This window comes from Pleurodeles waltl, chromosome 9, assembly GCF_031143425.1.
Source record: "Pleurodeles waltl isolate 20211129_DDA chromosome 9, aPleWal1.hap1.20221129, whole genome shotgun sequence".
Classification (NCBI taxonomy): domain Eukaryota; kingdom Metazoa; phylum Chordata; class Amphibia; order Caudata; family Salamandridae; genus Pleurodeles; species Pleurodeles waltl.
In genome coordinates this window covers 745,972,811-745,994,113 of record NC_090448.1, presented here as the reverse complement: position 1 = coordinate 745,994,113, position 21,303 = coordinate 745,972,811, and the positions used below count along the sequence as shown (strand labels likewise).

Below are 21,303 nucleotides of genomic sequence, written 5' to 3'. Positions count from 1 at the left end.
CACAGCTATGAGAAAAATCTGATATTTAAAAGAACCAGCAAAAGTTGGATAAAGAGCTAGGAAGTCTGCAGAGGAAGACAGAGGCATGAGGTACAAATAAGACAAGGCACACTCCGCAACTGGCAGCTCCTGCACTTGAAAGAACAGGCAACGGGTTCCTTAGGAAAACTGTGGGGCTCTGCAGGTATGACTTGTACACATTAAGATGTTACGATTGTCCAGTTTAATGATATTCAGTTTATCAACATCGTAAGGAGAGAAGGTTGAGTAAGCTTCAAAACTTTGTTAACCACCACATTTCTCAGTGGAGACCTGTAAATCGCAGGCGATGGGCCACGGTGTCTACTTTTACACCCATGAAACTCATTTAATTGAACAACAGAAAATATAAAAATAGTCTTAAAAATATTATTAATTCACTATTTGTTCTATAACTGCATCATATAAACATGTGTATTATTAAGCATGCTTTATTAGGTTTTATAGTTTCTGTTCATTTTAGCATTGTTATTACTGATATGGTTTGAATTAACCTCCAAAGAAAAACACTTTATAATACTTATATAGGCAGCCCCATCAGTGAGCCTGAGAGTGCTCTCTATTTAACAGTCCCAATGGTCCTTGATGCCCTTTCCCTTCCTCACAATGATTCCAGCGTAGTCTTCGTTCTCCATGTAGGCATCATGGAGCCAGATAAACTCTTCATGCTGTCGGACCACCGAGAGTTCGGCCTTCTTGAAGTGCGTCAAGGTGCTCTGGAAGACAGAAACAAAATGGCGGCAACATATCAGCATGAAGTTGTACCGAATAGTATTTAGGTAATAGTTTTTGTTAAGTACAGCACAGTTCTGTTAGTGGCCGGAGTTCACTATTTGCAGGTGTAAGTGGCATGGCGGACCATCTATACGTAGTCATAAAGATGGGCAAAACCCATAAGTTGCACTAAAATTAGTAATGAGAAACATTTAGATATCAACAATGGGGAATAGCGTGCAGATTTGCCAGTATTCTGTTGCTTGGTTATCCCCCATTTCTTGAACAGAAAAGTGCAGTTGAGATAAAAACCACACTGAGAAAAGTGGTGCCATAAGGTAACGATGCTTCCACCAGGTGTATTTTGCATCGGATGCTTCCGACCCATCTGCATGTGGGGTTAAGCCTCTATAGTTATGTATCACATTTAAAGATATTAGATCCAGTAAATGGACATATTCATGTGAGGCTCGGGTTGCCTGATGGAGCACAAAATGCTTTTGATGTTAGAAATTCACACATCTTTGTGGGGACACTTTGTGCTGGCATTGACCATGGTGGCTGCCGAATGCTAGATTCCACACTGGCACTCCTTAGGGGCTTCCTACAAGTCGCAGCATGTCCCATCCAGGGCCTGAAAAAATAGGATTACATCACCTCCACCCCGATGGAACACCATGGGGGTGGATTGTATTTGAATGGGGTGGCCTGGACTGGGATTGATTGGAATGTGGTGGTCTGGATGGATTGGATTGAATGTGTGGATTTATCTTCGTGGGGGGTGGATTGGATTGGGGTAGGGTAGGGTGGAGTGGAGTGGAATGGGGTGGGTTGGAGTGGATTGGAATAAGGTGGATTGCTTTGGGGGAGCTGGATGGGATGGATTAAATTGGAGTGGGGTGGGGTGGATTGAAATCAGGTCGAGTGGACTAGATTTGAGTGGGTTGGATTAGGGTGGGGTGGGGTGAATTGGAGTGGATTGCACTGAGGTGGGGAGACTGGAATGGGGAGGACTGGAGTGGTGTGTTGTGGTGTGGAGTAGATAGTACTGCAGTGGGTGAATTGGAGTGAGGTGGATGGAGTGAGCTGGGTTGGAGTGAGAGGGGTTGATTAGATTGAGTTGGATTGGACTGGGAGAGTGGGGTGGATTGGATTAGATTGGGAATGGGGTGATCTGTATTGAGATGGATTGGATTTGGCTGGATAATAGTGGATTGGATTGTTGTGGGGTAAATTGGATTCGAGTGGGGTAGTGGGGTGGATTGGATTGGGGTGAGGTAAATTGGAGTGTGGTGGATTGGAGTGGGGCAAATTGGAGTGAGCGAATTGTTTTGGGTTGGCATGGGGCAGATTGTTTTGGATTGGAGTGGGGCAGATTGGAGTCAAGCAGATTGTTCTGGATTAGAGTGGGAGAGATTGGATTGGGGCAGATTGGAGTGGGCAGATTGTTTTGGATTGAAGGGGTCAGATTGGAGTGGGGCAGGTTGTTTTGGATTGGAGTGGAGCAGATTGGTTTGGATTGGAGAGGGGTAGATTGGAGTGGGACAGATTGTTTTGAATTGGAGTGAGACACATTGAAGTGGGCCACATTGTTTTGGATTGGAATGGGGCAGATTATTTTAGATTTGAGTGAGGCACATTGGGGTGGGGCAGATTGTTTTGGATTGGAGTGGGTCGGATTGATTTTGACTGGAGTGGGCAGATTGAAATGGGGAGGATTTTTTTGCAGCGGGCAGATTGTTTTGGACTGGAGTGGAGGAAATCGTTTTGGATTAGAATGGGGTAGATTGGAGTGCAGTAGAGCGGGGTGGGGCAGATTGTTTTGGATTGGAGTTGGACAAATTGGAGAGGGGCAGATTGAAGTGGGGTGGTCTGTGAGGATTGGAATATGGTGAATTGGAGTGGACTTGATTGGGACTGAGTGGAGTGGATTGGATTGGTCTGGGGTAGATTGGATTGAGTGGGGTGGACTGGTGTGTGGTGAGGTAGGTTGGAGTGGATAGGATTGGAGTGGGCCAGATTGTTTTGAATTGCAGTGGGCGGATTATTTTGGATTGGAGTTGGGCTGACTGGAGTGGGGCAGATTGTTTTGGTTTGGAGTGGGGCAGACGGGAGTGAAGAAGACTGTTTTTGAATGGAGTGGGGCAGATTGTTTTTGATTGGAGTGGGGAAGACTGGAGTGGGGCGGTTTGTTTTGGATTGGAGTCGGGCAGATTGTTTTGGATTGGAGTGGGGCAGATTGTTGTGGGCGTATTGTTTTGGATCGGAGTGGGACATATTGTTTTAGATTGAAGTGGTGGCAATTGTTTTGGATTGGATTCGGGAAGATTGTTTTGGATTGGAGAAGATTATTTTGGACTTGAGTGAAGTGAATTGAGGGGGGCAGATTGGATCGGGGTGGGCTGGGAGGATTAAAGTGTGTTGGATTGAAGTGGATTGACTTGGGGTGAGTGGCTAGGATTCGAGTGGAGTGTGTTGGATGTGTCTGGGGTGAACTGGATTGAGTGGGGTAATGTGGGGTGGAATGGCATGGATTGGAGAGGGGTGGATTGGGGTGCATTGGACGATTATGTGTTAAAGCATAATTTCAGAAATTACACCTAAGAAAGAATGTTGCTTTGCAATATTTAGAACACAATAGTCCTCATCTTTTGAGAACAATGTCCACAAGCAAAACAAAAAAAAACAAAGTGCAAAGTGAGAAAAGAAGACTAGGCAAAATAAAAGAAAGTTAATTATAGAAAACAAATCTTTGCAATTTTGTTGGTTCTGCTGAGCACATTTTTGCCAGTCACACAACCTCTGTTTGCATGGCACTAAAAGTAAAAAAAAAAAAGCAAAATAGTACCTCAGTCATGTAGGGAGCAGCAGGTGGGCACTGATTAAGTTGAATCAATCAGTACTTGGTGCCTGCTGCACAGAGAGGAATGGAAATTATGCTAGACCTGCAGTGATGAATTACGAGGCTGTAAAGAAAAGTGCCACGTAAGGCAGCAAATGGTAAGTAATGGGTGGGCTACAAGCCCTTTTTATTTACAAAAGTGTCTTGCAAGTGAGACGCATGCACTAGTGCATGCTGTCGCAGGCTCGACCCTAAAAAGGAAAAACAAGACAACAGGGCTTTTCCATCTATGCCCCTAGGATCTAAAACAACACTCCCATTTCCATCAGGTCTGCCGAAATACTGTTCCAGTGTTGGAAAGAGTTGAAGACTCCCCTCTTTAAAGAGCACTGTATCAGAATCCATTAGCCATCCACAACTCAGTTTCCTCTCCTATTACTTGCCAACTTCAAGCTTGCCTTTTGCCATGTAAAAAGCTCCACTGCCTTTTGGCTAAGTTTGTGCTACAGAAATACCATTTACATAGATACATGGAGACATACATGCCTCCAGAAATATGTTCACCCACTTCAGGTAGTCAATGGATCATTTTTGACATAAAGAAGAATAAACTACTTATTTAAATCCTGATACTTCGTCCTAGGAATATTTACTGAATTCATGAATATTGATTATTTGTGTGTCACTGCGGTACAACAGAACACCTATTTATACAAAAGAAAACTGTCTTTTTAAAAGCAGTTTGTATTAATAAGCTCAGAACTATGCCTACCTGCAATGTGCCATATTTTATCTTTCTTAATTATATGTACACGGTCCTAAACAAGTTTTTAAATAGAAACGTTTTCTAAAACATAGGAAAAATAAAGTGAGATGTCTAGAAAGGCATATTGGGGGTGATTCTAACCCTGGCGGTCGGTGATAAAGCGGCAGCCAACCCGCCAACAGGCCGGCGGTCCAAAAAATGGAATTCTGACCCTGGCGGGAACCGCCAACACAGCCCGCCACTTTAACACTCCGACCGCCACGGCGGTACAAACAAACAGCGCGGCGGTCACCGCCAACAGACAGGCGGCAGACAATGTACCGCCCACACTATCACAACTCACCAATCCGCCACCTTTTCCGGGGCGGGATCACCGCCAATAAAAACACGGCGGAAACAGACTACGAACAGGAAAACGCTCACCTCTACGCACTCCATGAGGAAGGAGGACAGCATGGAACCCGAATTAAACATACTACCTGCTCTCGTCTACCTGCTCATCTACCACGAGTACGAACAGCGGCGCAGACGACAACGGTGAGTACCGCACCTACGACACAGGGGAGGGGGGAGGAGGAAAGGTTACGGCACACACATATGCGACCCCCACCCCCCCCCAAACTATGTACACACCAATGCAGAGCAACAAGTCACAGTGACACCACCCAAACCCCCGCTGAAAAATGCAAAGACATAATTAAATTGTGAATCAAAATTTATGTAAAAATAGCCTCTGATAAGTCATGGTCAAATAGCAATAAAAATTTAAATAATTCAATTCAATATTTAGTGCAATCGATAAACCGAGGCAATTAGTCCTGCACATTTAACGAAATTCCAAGTGTCCGTGGGCCAAAGTGTATCAACACAAGGGCAAAGCCCACACAGGAGACCTGAGTCTTTGGAGAGAACACTGCAGGGGCATCTGATGACAAAACTACAGGCACCTCAGGGGGAAGGGAAGGGGGGGCACCACAGCCACATGAGTCCACGACGCCAGATCCACGAAGGGGCCACCATGCCCACTGTGCCATCCTGGGGAGTGCAAAGCCACAGTCCATCAGGTGGATAACAGTCACCACTGGTCAAGGAGGAGGCATGGTGGGCACAGTGAACCGTGAACAGTAGCTCGACACAGATCCGGCACTGTCATTGTGCCAGTGGTGCTTGAGACGGCGGGGCCCAGCGGAGCGGTGCTTGACAGGAAGGGCCCAGCGGAGCGGTGCTTGACAGGAAGGGCCAGCGGAGCGGTGCTTGAGACGGCGGGGCCCAGCGGAGCGGTGCTTGACAAGAAGGGCCCAGCGGAGCGGTGCTTGACAGGAAGGGCCCAGCGGAGCGGTGCTTGAGACGGCGGGGCCCAGCGGAGCGGTGCTTGAGACGGCGGGGCCCAGCGGAGCGGTGCTTGACAGGAAGGGCCCAGCGGAGCGGTGCTTGAGACGGCGGGGCCCAGCGGAGTGGTGCTTGACAGGAAGGGCCCAGCGGAGCGGTGCTTGAGACGGCGGGGCCCAGCGGAGCGGTGCTTGAGATGGCAGGGCCCTGTTCAGCGGTGCTCTTCTGCACGGCGGGGCCCTGTTCAGCGGTGCTCTTCTGCACGGCGGGGCCCTGTTCAGCGGTGCTCTTCTGCACGGCGGGGCCCTGTTCAGCGGTGCTCTTCTGCACGGCGGGCCCTGTTCAGCGGTGCTTGTCCAGTAATTCATGGGAGCCAGACCTGGCCTGGACTCCCTGCTCAGTCGCCCTCCGACCGTGCAGTTGCTGGACCCTTCGGTGACTGAGTCCTGGGCCCTTTGGTGTCCTCCCTTACAGCCGGGATGGGGCTTGTGGGTCCCTCCTGCTCCGCGCTCCTGCTGGCTGACTTCTCCGCCCTGCTGCCCTTTCGCTCCTTAGAAGAGGCTCTCTGGCCCTTGCCTCCCCTGGATGTTGTGGCAGGTGAAGTGGCCGAACTTTGGTCCTTGGGGGCAGCCGTGGCACTCCTCTCACGGCGGCCCTTGAGTTTCCGGGTCCTCTTGCCTGGGGGGGGGCTGGCTGTCCCCTTGCTGCTGATGGAAGTGTCACTGCTGCCAAAGGGTGAGCTCCAGAACCCATGCACCACAGTGACACTCGAAGCTGGGCTGGTGGTGGCTGAGGTGCTCTTGGGACTCTTAGCAGATGGAGGGGGTGGGTCAGGGGAGGGAAAGAGGTCAAGATTTGAGAGGTAATTTTTTTTAGGACCAAAGTAAAGGGTGGGAGTAGTGGTGATGGGAGTGGAGGAAGAGGATGTGGTTGTAGGAGAGTCAGGTGTGCTGTCTTTGGGTGCAGGTGATTGTGACGTAGGCTGTCGTGAGGTGGATGGCTGTTGGGTGGGTGGCTGCCTGCGTTTGTGTGTCTTGGAAGAGGGGGTGACAGACACAGTGGGAGAGGACACAGGGGACGTGTAAATGGCAGTGGGGGTGGTGACTGCACGTGTGCGTACTGGACTGGAGGGTGTGCTGGTGATGGAAGCACTGGCTGATGGTGGTGTGCATGCAGGTGTGAGTGTAGACGTCACAGGGAGGGAGGAGGGAGACGAGGAGGAGGGGGACACAGAGGTGGTAGTGACTGTTGGCATGTCTGCATCTGGGTGTTGCTTGGGTGAGTGTTTGTGGATCTGTGGTGCTTGTGTCTGGATGAGCTGCCCTTGGGTGTTGAGGTGTGTGCAGGCTGGTCTGATGGTGTGGATGGGATAGGCAGAGGAACAGGAGACAGGGTGGAGGCAGTTAGAAGAGGGAGGCTGGAAACAGGGACAATGGCTGCCGTCAGTGCTGAGGCCAGAGCATTGAACGATCGTTGATGGGCAGCCTGACCCGAATGAATGCCCTCCAGGTAGGCATTGCTCCGATGCACCTCCCTTTCTACCCCCTGGATGGCATTCAAAAGGGTAGTCTGCCCAACAATGATGGTCTGAAGGAGGTCAATGACCTCCTCACTGAGGGCAGCAGGGGTGACAGGGGCAGGGGCTGAGGTGCCTGGGGCGAAGGAGATGCCTGCCTTCTTGGGCGAGCGGGCACGGAGCGTAGGCTGAGGGGCTGCTGGGAGGGCGGGGCTGGTGCGCTGGGTGGCGGCTGTACCTGTAGAGGCGGGGGACCCGGATGTTGCCGCCACCGCTAGGGAGCTCCCATCCGAGGACGTGTCGGTGTCGCTGGTGTCACCACCGGTCCCCGTTGTGGTGCTCCCCTCGCCCTCCGTATCACTGGTGCCCTCGGTGTCTGTACCACGGCCCACCGGGGCCTTGTGACTTGCAGCTCCCTCGTGCTCCGATGCCAAATCTCCTCCGCCTGATGATGCTAATGCACACATGCACAAGCAGATTAAGAAAAAGGGGGGGGAGAAATAATAAAACAGGTTGAGTGCATGCAATGTCAACACCGTTGGCGGAGAGGACAGACACAGGAGCCTTATGCACTACGCTGCGCAATCGGGGTATACTACTCAGTACTTGTGACCAGGCCTACAGGTCTATGCACAACAAATACACACCTGGATGATGCAGGACCACGGATAGCTGTACTTGGCACCCTACAGAGGTGGGGGGCGGGAGCACAGGGCCATGCCTAAAGGAGAGGACTACACTACAGGAAACGCCCTGGCCTAATGTCACCCACAACCCTCCTCCCCCACCCAGACGCCTCCACTGCGCATAAAGATAGCAGAATGTGCTGATACTCACCCCCTTGTGTCTGCTGTGATGTCCTCAAGCGCCCATCCAAATCAGGGTAGGCCACCGCCAGGATCCGGGACATCAGGGGGGTCAGGGTATGACTGGCACCCCTCCTAGGTTGGGAGGCCATCCTCAGCAGTGACTCAGCGGTCTTCCTGGTCCCGCGGCGGATGTCCTCCCACCTCTTGCGGCAGTGGGTGCCCCGTCTGATGTGGACCCCCAGGGCCCGGACTTCCTTGGCGATGGCACGCCAAATGTCGACTTTCTGATGGGCGCTGACCTATTTGACATGTACAGGGTGGGAAAGGAAAATTCATCATTTATCTGCATGTTAGATGCGATTGCCCCCCCCCTCCCCAACTTTGCCATGTGGCACATGCTCTCATCTGTCGTGCGTTGCACTCCTCATTCGCTCCCCTCCCCACCATCTTACATCCACCCCACTCAACACAGGCATAGCCCAATCAATGTGCACCCAGTGTACTTACCTGTTGGTCTGGAGGACCGTAGAGTAACGCATACTGGGGGAGGACCCCATCCACAAGTTTCTCCAACTCTTCAGACGTGAAGGCAGGGGCCCTTTCCCCAGTCGCAGCAGCCATTGTCTCTTCCAGACCGAGGTCACAGCAGCACTTGCAGTATAGGTCCTCTCCTGTGGATGATCAGGTCTCGAGTGATTAAGCAGATAGAAAATGGCGGTTGCGTACCGCGGCGGTGCGTACCGCGACCGCCGGCGCACCTCGTCATTGGCTCCTGAAACCCATAGGCTGCAATGTTAACCAATGCGGCTTCGTATAGCGGTCTTCGACCGCCTACCGCCACGGTGTGCCACGCCAGCGCATTGACCTCACATCCCATTGTCCCACTTCACAGGTCAGGCAGCCGCCATTTCAAGGGCCCACATGGCCTAATCTGTACTGCGTCACACAGGCCTAGGCCTTGCATTGACACACATACACGCCTTTCAAAACATAGATAATCGTGTGCTATGCAAGCTGTGGTGAACGTACCTGTGATTTGCTTGACTCTGTGCTCCATGTTGTCCTTCCTAGGCACCGTCCGCTGGGACTTGCGAGGAGAAGGATGAATCCTCGCGTGTACCGACCGCTGGTGGACCTGTCGACAATGGAAGAACGCCATATCATACTACGATACCGACTTGACCGAGCAACTATACATGAACTGTGTGCCCAGCTGGAGCCAGCCCTGATGGCCCACATCCGCCAACCCACAGGAATTCCCCCTCTTGTGCAGGTTCTGTCAGTCCTCCATTTTTTGGCAAGTGGCTCATTCCAGACAACAGTGGCCATGTCATCTGGAATGTCTCAGCCTATGTTTTCTAAGGTTTTGTCCAGAGTGTTGTCTGCCCTGATGAAACACATGCGGAGCTACATTGTTTTCCCTGAGGAGGTTGATTTGGCCACTGTGAAGGGTGATTTCTATGCCCTTGGACATATCCCCAACATCATTGGTGCCATTGATGGGACCCATGTGGCTTTAGTACCCCCAAAAGACGATGAGCAGGTGTACAGAAACAGGAAAAGTTATCATTCCATGAATATCCAGGTGGTCTGTTTGGCTGACCAGTACATCTCCCATGTAAATGCCAAGTTCCCTGGGTCAGTGCATGACGCGTATGTTATGCGTAATAGCAGCATCCCTTATGTGATGGAACAGCTACAGAGACAACGTGTGTGGCTAATAGGTGACTCTGGTTCCCCTAACCTGCCTTGGCTATTGACCCCAGTGAGGAATCCCCGGACCAGGGCAGAGGAACGGTACAATGAGGCCCATGGGCGAACTAGGAGGATCATAGAAAGAACCTTTGGCCTCCTGAAGGCCAGGTTTAGGTGCCTGCATATGACAGGTGGATCCCTGATGTACTCACCAAAGAAGGTGTGCCAGATCATCGTGGCCTGCTGCATGCTTCACAACCTGGCTTTGCGACGCCAGGTGCCTTTCCTGCTGGAGGATGGTCCAGATGGTGGTGTTGTGGCAGCTGTGGAGCCTGTGGAGAGTGAAGAGGAGGAAGACGACGGGGACGACACAGACAACAGGGACACAGTTATCCAACAGTATTTTCAGTAGCACACAGGTAAGAATCAACCACGCCATTTAACATTTGCTGAAAGCCTCCTGCATCTTTACTTTGTGTATTTCCCCCCAGTTCTTTTAAAATGATGTTTGATTTTCCCTTCCCTTTTCAGTGCTGTATGACCCACTGCGTGACTTCAGCTTGGTTAGCCCATGGACTAATGCTTATTGACATCGGTATGTTGTCATCACAAAATTACCTGAACATTATTGATCAATAATGTGTTCTACATTTGTAAATAATACAGGCTGACTCCTGAATGATTTCAGTGCAATGAGTGATTTATTTTAGTGCTAGATATTGGTACATGATATTAAAACGGTGATGGGTGAGGGTGGAGTTATGTCCATGGCAGAGTCCAGTTCTCAGTCGCACAGGTGCATTGTCCATATGCCTGTGGAAGGATGGAGCAGGGGCAGTTCAAGGTTGGACAGGGTGACAATGTGGGACAGTGGGATGACATCAGGGGGTATCTTATGCTCGCGGGGGTCTTGGCATCCTACTCTGTCTTCCTTTGGGATCTCAGGCTCCTCTTGCGGGGTGGTTGTTCTTCAGCAGGAGGTGGGGTTCTGGTGGCCTGTCGTTGTGGTGGGGCCTCCTGTCCACTAGCGCCGGCGGAGGTGGTAGGCTGTTCCTGGTCCTGGCTAGTGACAGGGGCCCTTTGTGGTGCCACATGGTCCCGCAATGTGGTTTCTATACGGTTGAGGGCCTGGACTATGGTCCCCATAGCGGTACCGATGTTCCTGAGTTCATTGCTGAACCCCATGTACTGTTCCTCCTGCTGTGCCTGGATCTCGGTGAACCTGGCCAGTACCGTCGCCATTGTCTCCTGGGAGTGATGGTATGCTCCCATGATGGTGGTGAGGGCCTCTTGGAGAGTCGGTTCCCTGGGCCTGTCCTCCCCCCCCTGTCGCACAGCAGCCCTCCCAGTTGCCCTGTTTCCCCGGGCCTCTGTCCCCTGGACGGTGTGCCCACTACCACTGCCCCCAGGTCCCTGTTGTTGTTGGGGTGTTGGGTCAGCCTGGGTGCCCTGTAGTGGCGGACACACCGCTGATTGACGCGTCCTGGAGACAGAGGCATGGGCCCGCTGGGTGGGAGCTGTGCTGGTGTTCCCAGAGGGGGTTGGGTCTGCTGTGGCCTGTGTCTGTGTGTGGGGAACCGACTGTCCAGAGGTCCCCGATGGTCCGGGCTGGTCATCAGGTTCTAGGTCGACAGAGCTGCTGTCCTCACTGGGGGCCTGTTCTGGGGGTGGGATGGACATATCTGGACCCTCCGTGGCGGTGTTTTGGCGTTCGGGCCCTGCAGGGGTGAAAGAGTATGGTTATTGTTTTTGTGTGTGCCATGGCGTGCATTTTGAGTTCCCTTGTCCCCCAGTGCTGGCATTCCCTTGTGGGAGGTGTTGTGAGGGTGGGGGGGGGGGGGGTGTATGGGTATGTGCAATGGTCATGCTTTGGTGATGGCTGTCTATGGGTTGTGTTGGCATTCAGGGGTTAGTGTTGTTTAGGGTGGGTTGTGCTGGTGAGACATTGGCAGGGAGGATGTGTGCTGGGGGGTTGAGATTGGGGGTGAGGGTGGGGGTGGGGGTTGGCATGCTGGTGGTTGGGGGGGGTGAAGTAGTTGAGATTCGACTTACCAGAGTCCATTCCTCCGTGTACTCCAGCGAGGCCATCAGGATGCAGGATGTTTACTACCTCTTGCTCCCATGCTGTGAATAGGGGTGGTGTGGGTGGGGGTCCGCCGCCAGTCTTCTGCACAGCGATGTTGTGTCGCAACACCATCGAGCGCACCTTCCCCCGTAGGTCGTTCCATCGCTTTCGGATATCTTCCCGATTTCTGGGATGCTGTCCCACAGCGTTGACCCTGTCTACGATCCTTTGCCATAGCTCAGCCTTCCTTGCTATAGTGGTGTGCTGCACCTGTGTGCCGAAGAGCTGGGGCTCTACCCTTATAATTTCCTCCACCATGACCCTGAGTTCTTGGTCCGAGAACCTGGGGTGTCTTTGGGGTGCCATGGGGTGGTGTGGATGAGGTGTGGGGTGGTGTTTGTGGTGATGTGCGTGGTGATGTGTGGTGATGTGTGCGTAGATGTGGTGTGTGTGAGGATGTTGTGTTCCTGTGTGTGTTGTGCTTTGCGTTCCCTGTGCTCTCTCTCAGTGTATTGTGCCTTCTCTCAGATATTTGTGGTTGTAGGGGTTTGTGGGTGAAGTGGGTGTGTGTTTTATAGTTAATTGGGTGTGTGTGAGTGGTGTGTGTATGTGTATCAGGTGTGTGTATTTCGAATTGTCCAATGTGGCTGTGTTTTGGAGCTGTGTGTGTATTTTGAGTGCGGCGGTGTGTACCGCCAATGGAATACCGCGGTTGAAAGACCGCCGCGTGGATTCGTGGGTCAGAATGGCATGGGCGTGATTGTGTTGGCGTGGCGGTGGAGGTTTGGTCATCTCCAGTTTATCGCTGCCCGCTGATGAGGCGGACTTCCGTGGATGTCGGGTTTTTGGCGGTTGCACGGTTGGTGGTCAGAATGACCGTGGCGGTTTACCGCGGCCGCGGCGGTAGAATGGCGGACTTCTGGCCGGCGGTAAGGGCCTTTTACCGCCGAGGTCAGAATGACCCCCATTATGTCTTCGACCTCACAGAATGCTGAAACCTGTTCTGCATACTGACTTAAATACCCTGCAACACACTCGGCTCCAGGCAGTTGAAAGAAAGGTCAGCTTTACCTCCGTCCGTTTGTGCATTAGTTAATATCCAAGCCATTTCTCATGTTGGCTGATCTTTTGATGCCTGGACGGGAGAGTGTATTGTACATGCACTCAAAAAAAAAAAAGTCTGAAGATTGACAACTGTGGTTATAAGTATCCTATTTTTCTCCATCTTTGCTGATATTCACTAAATTGCAATTGCACTCCTGAAATGTGGGGATCAAAAAGAGATCTGATGAGCAAGGGAAATAGATAGAATTAAGAAAAGTTATAAAACGTGTTCTGCAAAAATAAATGCTGATTTCCAGTCCTGCAGTCGCAGTCGGATATTTGAAAGTAAGACTAGTCTAGCTGTTTTTCCCCTACTTGAAGAAGCATTAGGTTTGCTATGAAGAGACAAATTCGTTTTCTGCAAGGACAATAAAATGCAGAATACAATTAGTCGTGATAAAGATCGCTTTGAGTTCTTCTTTCCTTTACATATAGGGCCATATTTAACAAGAAGCTGATTGTCAAGTCTAAGGCTTTTAGGGCCAGACGCACAGAAAGATTTTGCAGTCGCAAGCCCTGAGATTCGCACAATCAGAGGGTTTGAAACTACAAGATCACCTTCTCAACTGCACTAACCTCATTTTGAATTCAGAAAAGTGTTTCTGAATCGCAATTTGGAAGCAGTGTATACGGGGGTGCCTTCCAAATTGCAAGTCAATTGGGCACATCTTTAGTTCCTTCTGAATAATAGTTTAGCATTCTTTTAACTTCCACTGTATATAATGATTTATCTGCTGCAGACGTTGGGGGGGAAATATTGGTAGTTAGAATGACATATTAATATGAAAAACCCATATTAAGTAGTAAAAGGTAGGGGTGGGCATTACTGGTGTCATTCTCTCCACTGTAATGAATCTTAATTACCGCAGAATTACTTGTCATTTTGCTCTTTATCTGAGAAGCGTAATTCAGCATTTAGAGCCATTTTCTTGGTGCAAAATGGATCCTTGTGTCCAAAATGAGCCAGAGATGCACTTTGCTCCAAGGAAACAGCATTGAATGTTCCAGAACACGAACAGCAGTAGCCAGCAGCTGCTCACTATCTCTTAGTTTTTTCTGTGCTCCCTTGGTAGGATTTTTGTCCCAAATTACTCTTAATTACTTAAGCTTGCGTAATTGCATATTATGTGAAGTTGTGGAACCATCTAAGGCATTGTAGGAGACAAACGCTATTTAACTACAGCTGAAGTTGAAGCAGGCTGAGCAGGTAGGTAATAAATTAAAATCACCCACCACACTTCTAGCAGGTACAACATCACATGTTTGAGTCTCATGATCCTCAGTGGCAAATATGTTCTTCTGGGCATGCAGGTTAAAGCACCTTTTTGGTAGTACAGTGATAGATCTTGAATTTAATGGTGAAACTGAAGATAGAGAGTGTCTCAGCATCATACAGCCTAACCTTGAACGGTTTCTGTGGCTCAAAATCATGTTTTTTGACATTATAGACCTCAACAGAAAGTGCAATTGGTGCCTCCATTTTGATCTCCTTGATGTCAAAGATTTAAAGCTTGAGGGACATGATTTTGATCTGAATTTGCTATATAAATGCTACAATACAATATAACAAAAAGATTTGTCAGAAGACCGAGACCAGGTGAGCGATTTATCAAGTTTGTCAATGAATGACAAATGTAGGTTCAAGATAATCTTTCGTGAATTTTCTCTTCTACTCCTTACTGTAGGGAAACTGCATCCATGTCCACATTCAGTGGTCTTTGTTACAATTGCTTCAGCTTTACTAAATGTTTTACTACTTTAGATAAAAAAGGGGTACACAATTGATTCCAATACACCCCAATAAACGATTGTAGGTTCAGGCAGCTCCATTCATGAGCCTGTTGATTTGAGTTGTTCAATATTTCCTAACATACAATATGGCTTCTCTAAGGAAATAAGGACAGTCGTGCAGAGTCTAAACCTTAATCTACTCATTAGCAAGTACAATATGGCTAAAAAAGGGGCAATATACATGGCTTGCATGAATTTGTCTAGTGCGCTTTACTGTGTAAATTATGGCAAACATAGGTCCTTGATGGTGGAAATAAGGGTCGACAAACGAATTGTGAACGCTCTCAGCAAATCTATGCAAGATCAAGAGCCAGGTACCGTTCACAATTAATGGGAAATGTTCTAAGCCTTTCAATTAAGTGGGAGGTGAGGCAGAGCTGAGTCCTTGTGCCTTTTCTCTTTGCATTATATATTAATAAGTTAGACTTGTTAGTTGATTAATGACTCCAATTATACTGACCTACAGATACTGTAAAATTCTTGTTCAAGAAAACTGTTGGTATCCTCCTAGATGCTTCGGTTATATCTGTCACAGGAACCTGGCCATGAGCTTCTTGAAGGTCTTATAATGCTATGCACACTTATCTTGTGGCAGAGGATATGGATGCAGCAGGAGGCTTCTTTAAACAGACATCTGTACAAGACTGTTTAACTTTGGTTTTAGGTTTAGATAGCCCATTGTAAAGCTATATAAAGACACAATGTGGCAGGGTTAGCGGCCCTGAACTATATAGGGATCCAGAGTCTATAAGGGAGATTAACAAAAAGGAATGTAAAGCTTTATTTATACAAAAAAGAAAGATACACAAGGGCAGTGTTGCCTCACATTTGATTGTAACAATCAAAGAAGGTTTACAACTGTATTTGGAGTAGGTAACTAAAGTACACCATAGGTTTGTGCTTACTAGATTTAGAAATAATATGATCCATTATCTTGTGATGTTCCCCAGATAGAATGACTGGTCCAGAGTTTTAGCCAGATGCCTTTGTGATGGGCATTCAACACAATGCACTTTGCATTTCTTGTTTTTCTGTAGGTTTTATGATGTCTGTAGGAAGCTGGCTCTCTATATACTATACCAAAATAAGATATAGGGCCTGATTCTAACTTTGGAGGACGGTGTTAAACCGTCCCAAAAGTGGCGGATATACCACCTACCGTATTACGAGTCCATTATATCCTATGGAACTCGTAATACGGTAGGTGGTATATCCGCCACTTTTGGGACGGTTTAACACCGTCCTCCAAAGTTAGAATCAGGCCCATAGTGTGCACAGAGTCCAGAGGTTCCCCAGAGGCTAAGCAGAGGCTAAAGTAGATGATACTAATGCTCTCTTTTGTGGTAGTGTGGTCGAGCAGTTAGTATTATCAGAGGGTAGTGCAAAGCATCTGTTGTACACACACAGTCAATAAATGAGGCACACACTCAATGACTAACTCAAGGCCAATTGTTTTTATATAGCAAAAATATATTTTGTTACTTTATTACAAGAACCAGAGGATCTTTGTTGCAGGTAAGTACAATTATAAATAGGCATCAAGCATATGTATCAAATGTACTTTGTTTGGTTTTAGCAGATAAAGCAGTTTACAAGTAGCAATTTTCTATTTCAAAAGTTGACACCTTTGAGCAATTTTCCATAGGAGCCCATAGAGTCCTGGGGGGGGGGGGGAAGCGTTAGCACAGAAAATAGGTAAGTACACAACTTACAATTCCAGTCTTCAGGGCTCAGGATGTCCACAGGTCAAAGTTTAGGCTGACCCCAAAAGTGCACCACCAGCAACACAAGCTGGCTCGGTGCAGCGGTCAAAGTTGGCATTGGGTTTACACTGGAATCCTTTGAGGACTGGGGGTGCTTGGGAGAAAGTCGATTGCAGGTAAGTACCGGGAGATCGAGGATACAGTCTGGGGGGGGAGGGGGGGGGTTAAGTTAGCACCGGGAGGGCAACAGGATCACACCAAACACACACCCTCAGTGGCACATGTGCGGCCGGGTGCAGAGTGCAAACACACATCTGGGAGCTTAATGCTTTTCAATAGGGGGAGCATGGGGGTCACAAAAGAAGGTGCAGGCTGGGTCCAGGGGTTCAGTTCCGAGAAACCAAAGGCTGGATAGGCAGGAGAGGTGCCCGCTGGACATTGCTGGACCGTCTGTCGCATTCCCCAAGGCCAAGGGGTGCAGAGGTCTCCTTGAGCGTCGGGTATCTTCGTCGGATCCGGTCGTGGTCGGGGGGGTCCTCTGGATTCAGGATGCAGGCATCTTTGTGTTGGCCAGGAGGGGTCAACCCAGTGTGGACTCAAGGTTAGAATCGCCTGGGGACCTTGTCTGGAGTGGTGGGCCACCTGGACTCGGGCCATGGGCACGGGGTGCAGAATGGGTAGGACTCATGAATCCGGGATGGTTCTGGAGTCCTTTTGGTGATTTCTTGTGGACAGGGCCACTATCCTTGGGAGTTCTTGGTCCTCTGCTGGACAGGCAGTCCTCTGGGGGTTTGTAGAGGTCACTGGTCCTGCAGGATGCGTCGCCTTCTAGGAGCAGGGGTCTTTGAAGCTGTAGACAGGCCAGTAGGGCTGGGGCCAAGTCAGTTGTCGTCTGGAGTCTTTTCTGCTGGGGTTGGCTTAGCAGCCCTTCTTTCTTCTTGTCGCTTCTATTTGAGGTCGCCCGGAATCTGGGGAGTGAGGTTCAGGGGAGCCCATAAATACTAGTTTTAGGGGCGTCACAGAGGCCAGAGGGCAGTAGCCAATGGCTACTCTCCCTGAGGGTGGCAACATCCTTCCTGTGCCCTCTCCAACCCTATTGGTCCCTACCCTCCACAACAAGATGGAGGATTCTGCAGAGAGGGGGGTCACTTCAGCTCCGGACACTTTAGGGGTGGTCCTAGCTGCAGTGGTCACTCCTCCCTGTTTTACCTAATTTTCCGGTCGGACCTGCCCCCAAAAGTGGGGGTTGGTCCGGAGGCTGGGCATCTCCACTAGCTGGAGTGCCCTGGGGCACTGTAACAGGAGGCCTGAGCCTTTGAGGCTCACCGCCAAGTGTTACAGTTCCTGAAGGGGGAGGTGTGAAGCACCTCCACCCAGAGCAGGCTTTGTTTCTGACCCCAGAGAACACAAAGGCTCACCCCATGGGGTCAGAAACTTGCCTGGTAGTGGCAGGCTGGCACATACTGGTCAGCCCAGCACTAAAGGGTTTGTTAAAATACAGGGGGCATCTTTAAGATGCACTCTGTGTGCACTTTACAATAAATCCAACACTGGCATCAGTGCAGGTTTTAATGTGCTGAGAAGTTTGATACCAAACTTCCCAGTCTTCACTGAAGCCATCATGGAGCTGTGGAGTTCATAATGACAAACTACCAGCCCATGTTCTTACAATGGCCACACTGCACTTAAAATGTCTAAGAATGGACTTAAACACTGTAGGAGCTTATTGCTCATGCAGCTATGCCCTCACCTGTGGTATAGTGCACCCTGCCTTAGGGCTTTAAGGCATGCTAGAGAGGTGACTTACCTATGCCACAGGTAGTGGGTTGTGGGCATGCAACCTGAGAGGGATGCTATGTCAGCTTTGCCTTTTTCTCCCCACCGACACACACAATCTGTAATGGCAGAGTGCATGTGTTTGGTAAGGAGTCCCTTAGAGTGGCACAACGCATCCTTCAGCCCATAGGAACCCTCCCTGGTCACAGAGCTCTTGGTACCACTGGTACGTTTTACAAGGGGCTTAGTTGTGTGCCGGAGGTGTGCCAGTTGTGCAAACAACTGTACAGTTTTGGGAAAGAACACTGGTGCTGGGGCGTTTAGCAATGGCTACTTTTATCTTGTAGGTTATTTATATACGAAAAACAATTAGTTGACCGTATATAAGACCTAGATATAGGATTAGATATTTTCTGCAATTGAGCATTTTTTATCAATAATTAATTTTATGTTTGATCGTGTGATTTTGACTTCTTAGACTGTCTATAAATTTTCATTATTATACTGGGATTGTTTCATGAATTGTTGCAATTGTATTTGATTTACTCACTTCTTTTTGTTATTCGAATGATTTTTTATGTTGAAAGTGTGAGGTACCTATATTATTGAGTCATACATCAGGGCTCGAAAAATCTTCTTGACCATAACCACTCACTATGGCCAGGTCAAGCTATTTTTAGGATTTACTCGCCCGTTCTGGCGAGTTGACAAAGAACAGGTGTTCTTTTCAGCCAGAAAGTGGAGGGGCAATAAAAAATGCCTTTAACTCTTGTTCCTGTGTCACATTTGCTCTGTGCTCACAGACAGAAGTCAAAAGTCAGTTTGTCTTACAATTAATTTTTCTTCTGAATGTAGTGTTCCAGGACTTTGTAAGGTGAACTTTGTGACCCGCTGTTCAGAGTATAAAATAAAAGGATATAAAGTGTCAGGTTTTTCCTAACACACAACATTTAAATGACTAAGCCAACTGTACACGCATTTCAAAATATATTTCAGTAGTTGTGAAAGCCCATTTTTTGTATTTCTGTGTGATGAAAAAAATATTTTACTAGGATGAAAACAAATGAGAATACTTTACGAGGTGATGTGCAAAGGATGGGTTTTCTGAAACCAAATTTTTACAGATTGTTAATACACTATATAGTTTTATTAGTAAAGCTGCAAGTTAGTGGGAAGGTTTCAGGACATTTCTTAGAAATGTACTGTGTGTAGATGAAAAAATGCTACCGCTTCATGGTTTAGTAATGTATTTATTAAAAGTGGGTGTTTAAACATAAACTGAGAAACCCTCTTCCCCTGATAGCAAGGCTGTTAGTAAACTAAAAGGAAATTATGGGTCATGTGCCCCCTATATATGGGCTTGATTCTTGTGATACTTGCAGCAAACTTAGTCTACTTAATCAAACAAAGGATTTTTTGTAATGCAGAAATGCTGAGCTCACATATTTGAAGGTGCAATCATATGTGAGAATGAAGAAAAAGGCAACTCTGTAAACTATTTGCCTAGGATCACACAATTTGAGACCCATTTACGGGTCAAGTACATTACAGTTAGGTCGAGTAGATTATTTAAGTTACTAGACCTGTAGGTCTAGGAACATTTTCATGATATTTCGAGGCCTGTACGTACTTCTATAGTTTAACATTATACCAAATACAGCTTTTACTGACTAAGTGCATGTGTGAAAAGAGGCACCAAAGGGATTATTGATTACTTGTTGAAGTTTTCTTCATCTCAATTTTACAAAGTGGTGGATACAGCCTTCATGTTGCAGGAGTTTACTTATGAAAGCCACTAGGGCTTGCCCTTCTGCCATAAACACACAAGGTTGCATACCATAATGCTCCTATTCATATGAGCCAGAAACGCTATTTGATTAGTGATACTGTTCAACAGTTTCACGGAGTCTGATATCATTCTCTACCTGTAAATACTCAATCTGTGTGTGCAGGCCCTCAGGAAACCTATACCACAATCAAAGAAACCGATAAATTACAGAGAGATTGTGTGTGAAATACATTGCAGCAGCTGGGAGGAATAGGTTGTGTGGACATTTTAATTAACACGCCTCTCACTTGCAAAGCCTTAAAAGTTTAAAAGGATGGTGATGGAGAAACTCAATACCACTGATAAGGTATTGTTCCACAATCCCACATGTGATGCTAATGACCCAGACCTAGCTTTTGTCCTTCCTTGCAGTTTTATATAGTGCGAACTTGACCCGAAGGCATGTATGAAGAGGGAGACTGACTTTCCCAGAATCATAGGCTGTTGAGCTAAAACCCAGAGTCAACCCTGGTTTCGCAGGTCCTAAATTGGCAATTCTGGCCGTAACAGCATTTCCTCTCCTACACCATTGCCCTTAATGGCCTGGCTCCTGCTGTAGCAAGAAACATGGCTGCAGTTTAGGCTCCTACTGGAGACAATGGCAACACCCACAGCTAGGCTCCTGTTGGAGGGAGGGACACTCACCCAGCTTAGGGTCCTACTGTAGACAGGGGACATTACCAGAGCTTAGTATCCTGCTGTGGAAGGGGGACACACCCACTGTTACGCTCCTATTGGAAACAGGGGACATTTCCAAAGCTTTGTCTCCTACTGTAGAGAGGGTACATTCCCACACATTATTCTCTCACTGAAGACTGGAAACAGGTCCACAGCTTGGGCTCCAGTTGGAGACAGAGGACACACCCACAGTTTAGACTCCTATTGGAAACAGGGCACATGCCCACAACTTATGCACCTGCTGAAGACAGGGAACATGTCCACAGTTTATGCTCCTTTTCCAGACAAGGGACACACATTAGCAGAAGAACGTAATTTAATTCAAGAACCAGGTCTTGCAGCACTGCCAAGTACCACGCATTAGGCGTTAGATTAACTCATTTCAGTGCGGTGTTACACATCACCTCACTGAAATGCATTGTCACTCATTATAGCGCCTCCTCAGCTGTCAAGCGAAGAGGGCTGCTATAATAAAGCACTAGAGAAGCTGCAGTGGCAGTGCAAGGTGCATGCAGCTCCGGCAGGCTTGGGTCTCTCTGGCACAGCTGGTAGAGTTCATCTGCATAGAATGGTGCTACAGTGTAAAATTTGACTAAGTTACTAAGGACACCGTGCGGCGCTATTACTGGCGTTAGGGCGACGGGTTGG

The 21,303-nt window shown here is 48.5% G+C and overlaps 1 protein-coding gene across 1 annotated transcript in view; it reads right to left on the bottom strand.

Moving 5' to 3' along the window:
* The window catches only part of SNX32 (sorting nexin 32), a 276,021-nt gene that overhangs the window by 196,070 nt on the left and 58,648 nt on the right, over positions 1-21,303 (bottom strand). The window contains exon 3 of the mRNA XM_069207873.1: positions 645-755. Within this exon, the coding sequence (XP_069063974.1) occupies positions 645-755 (111 nt within the window). The remainder of the gene's footprint in view (positions 1-644; positions 756-21,303) is intronic.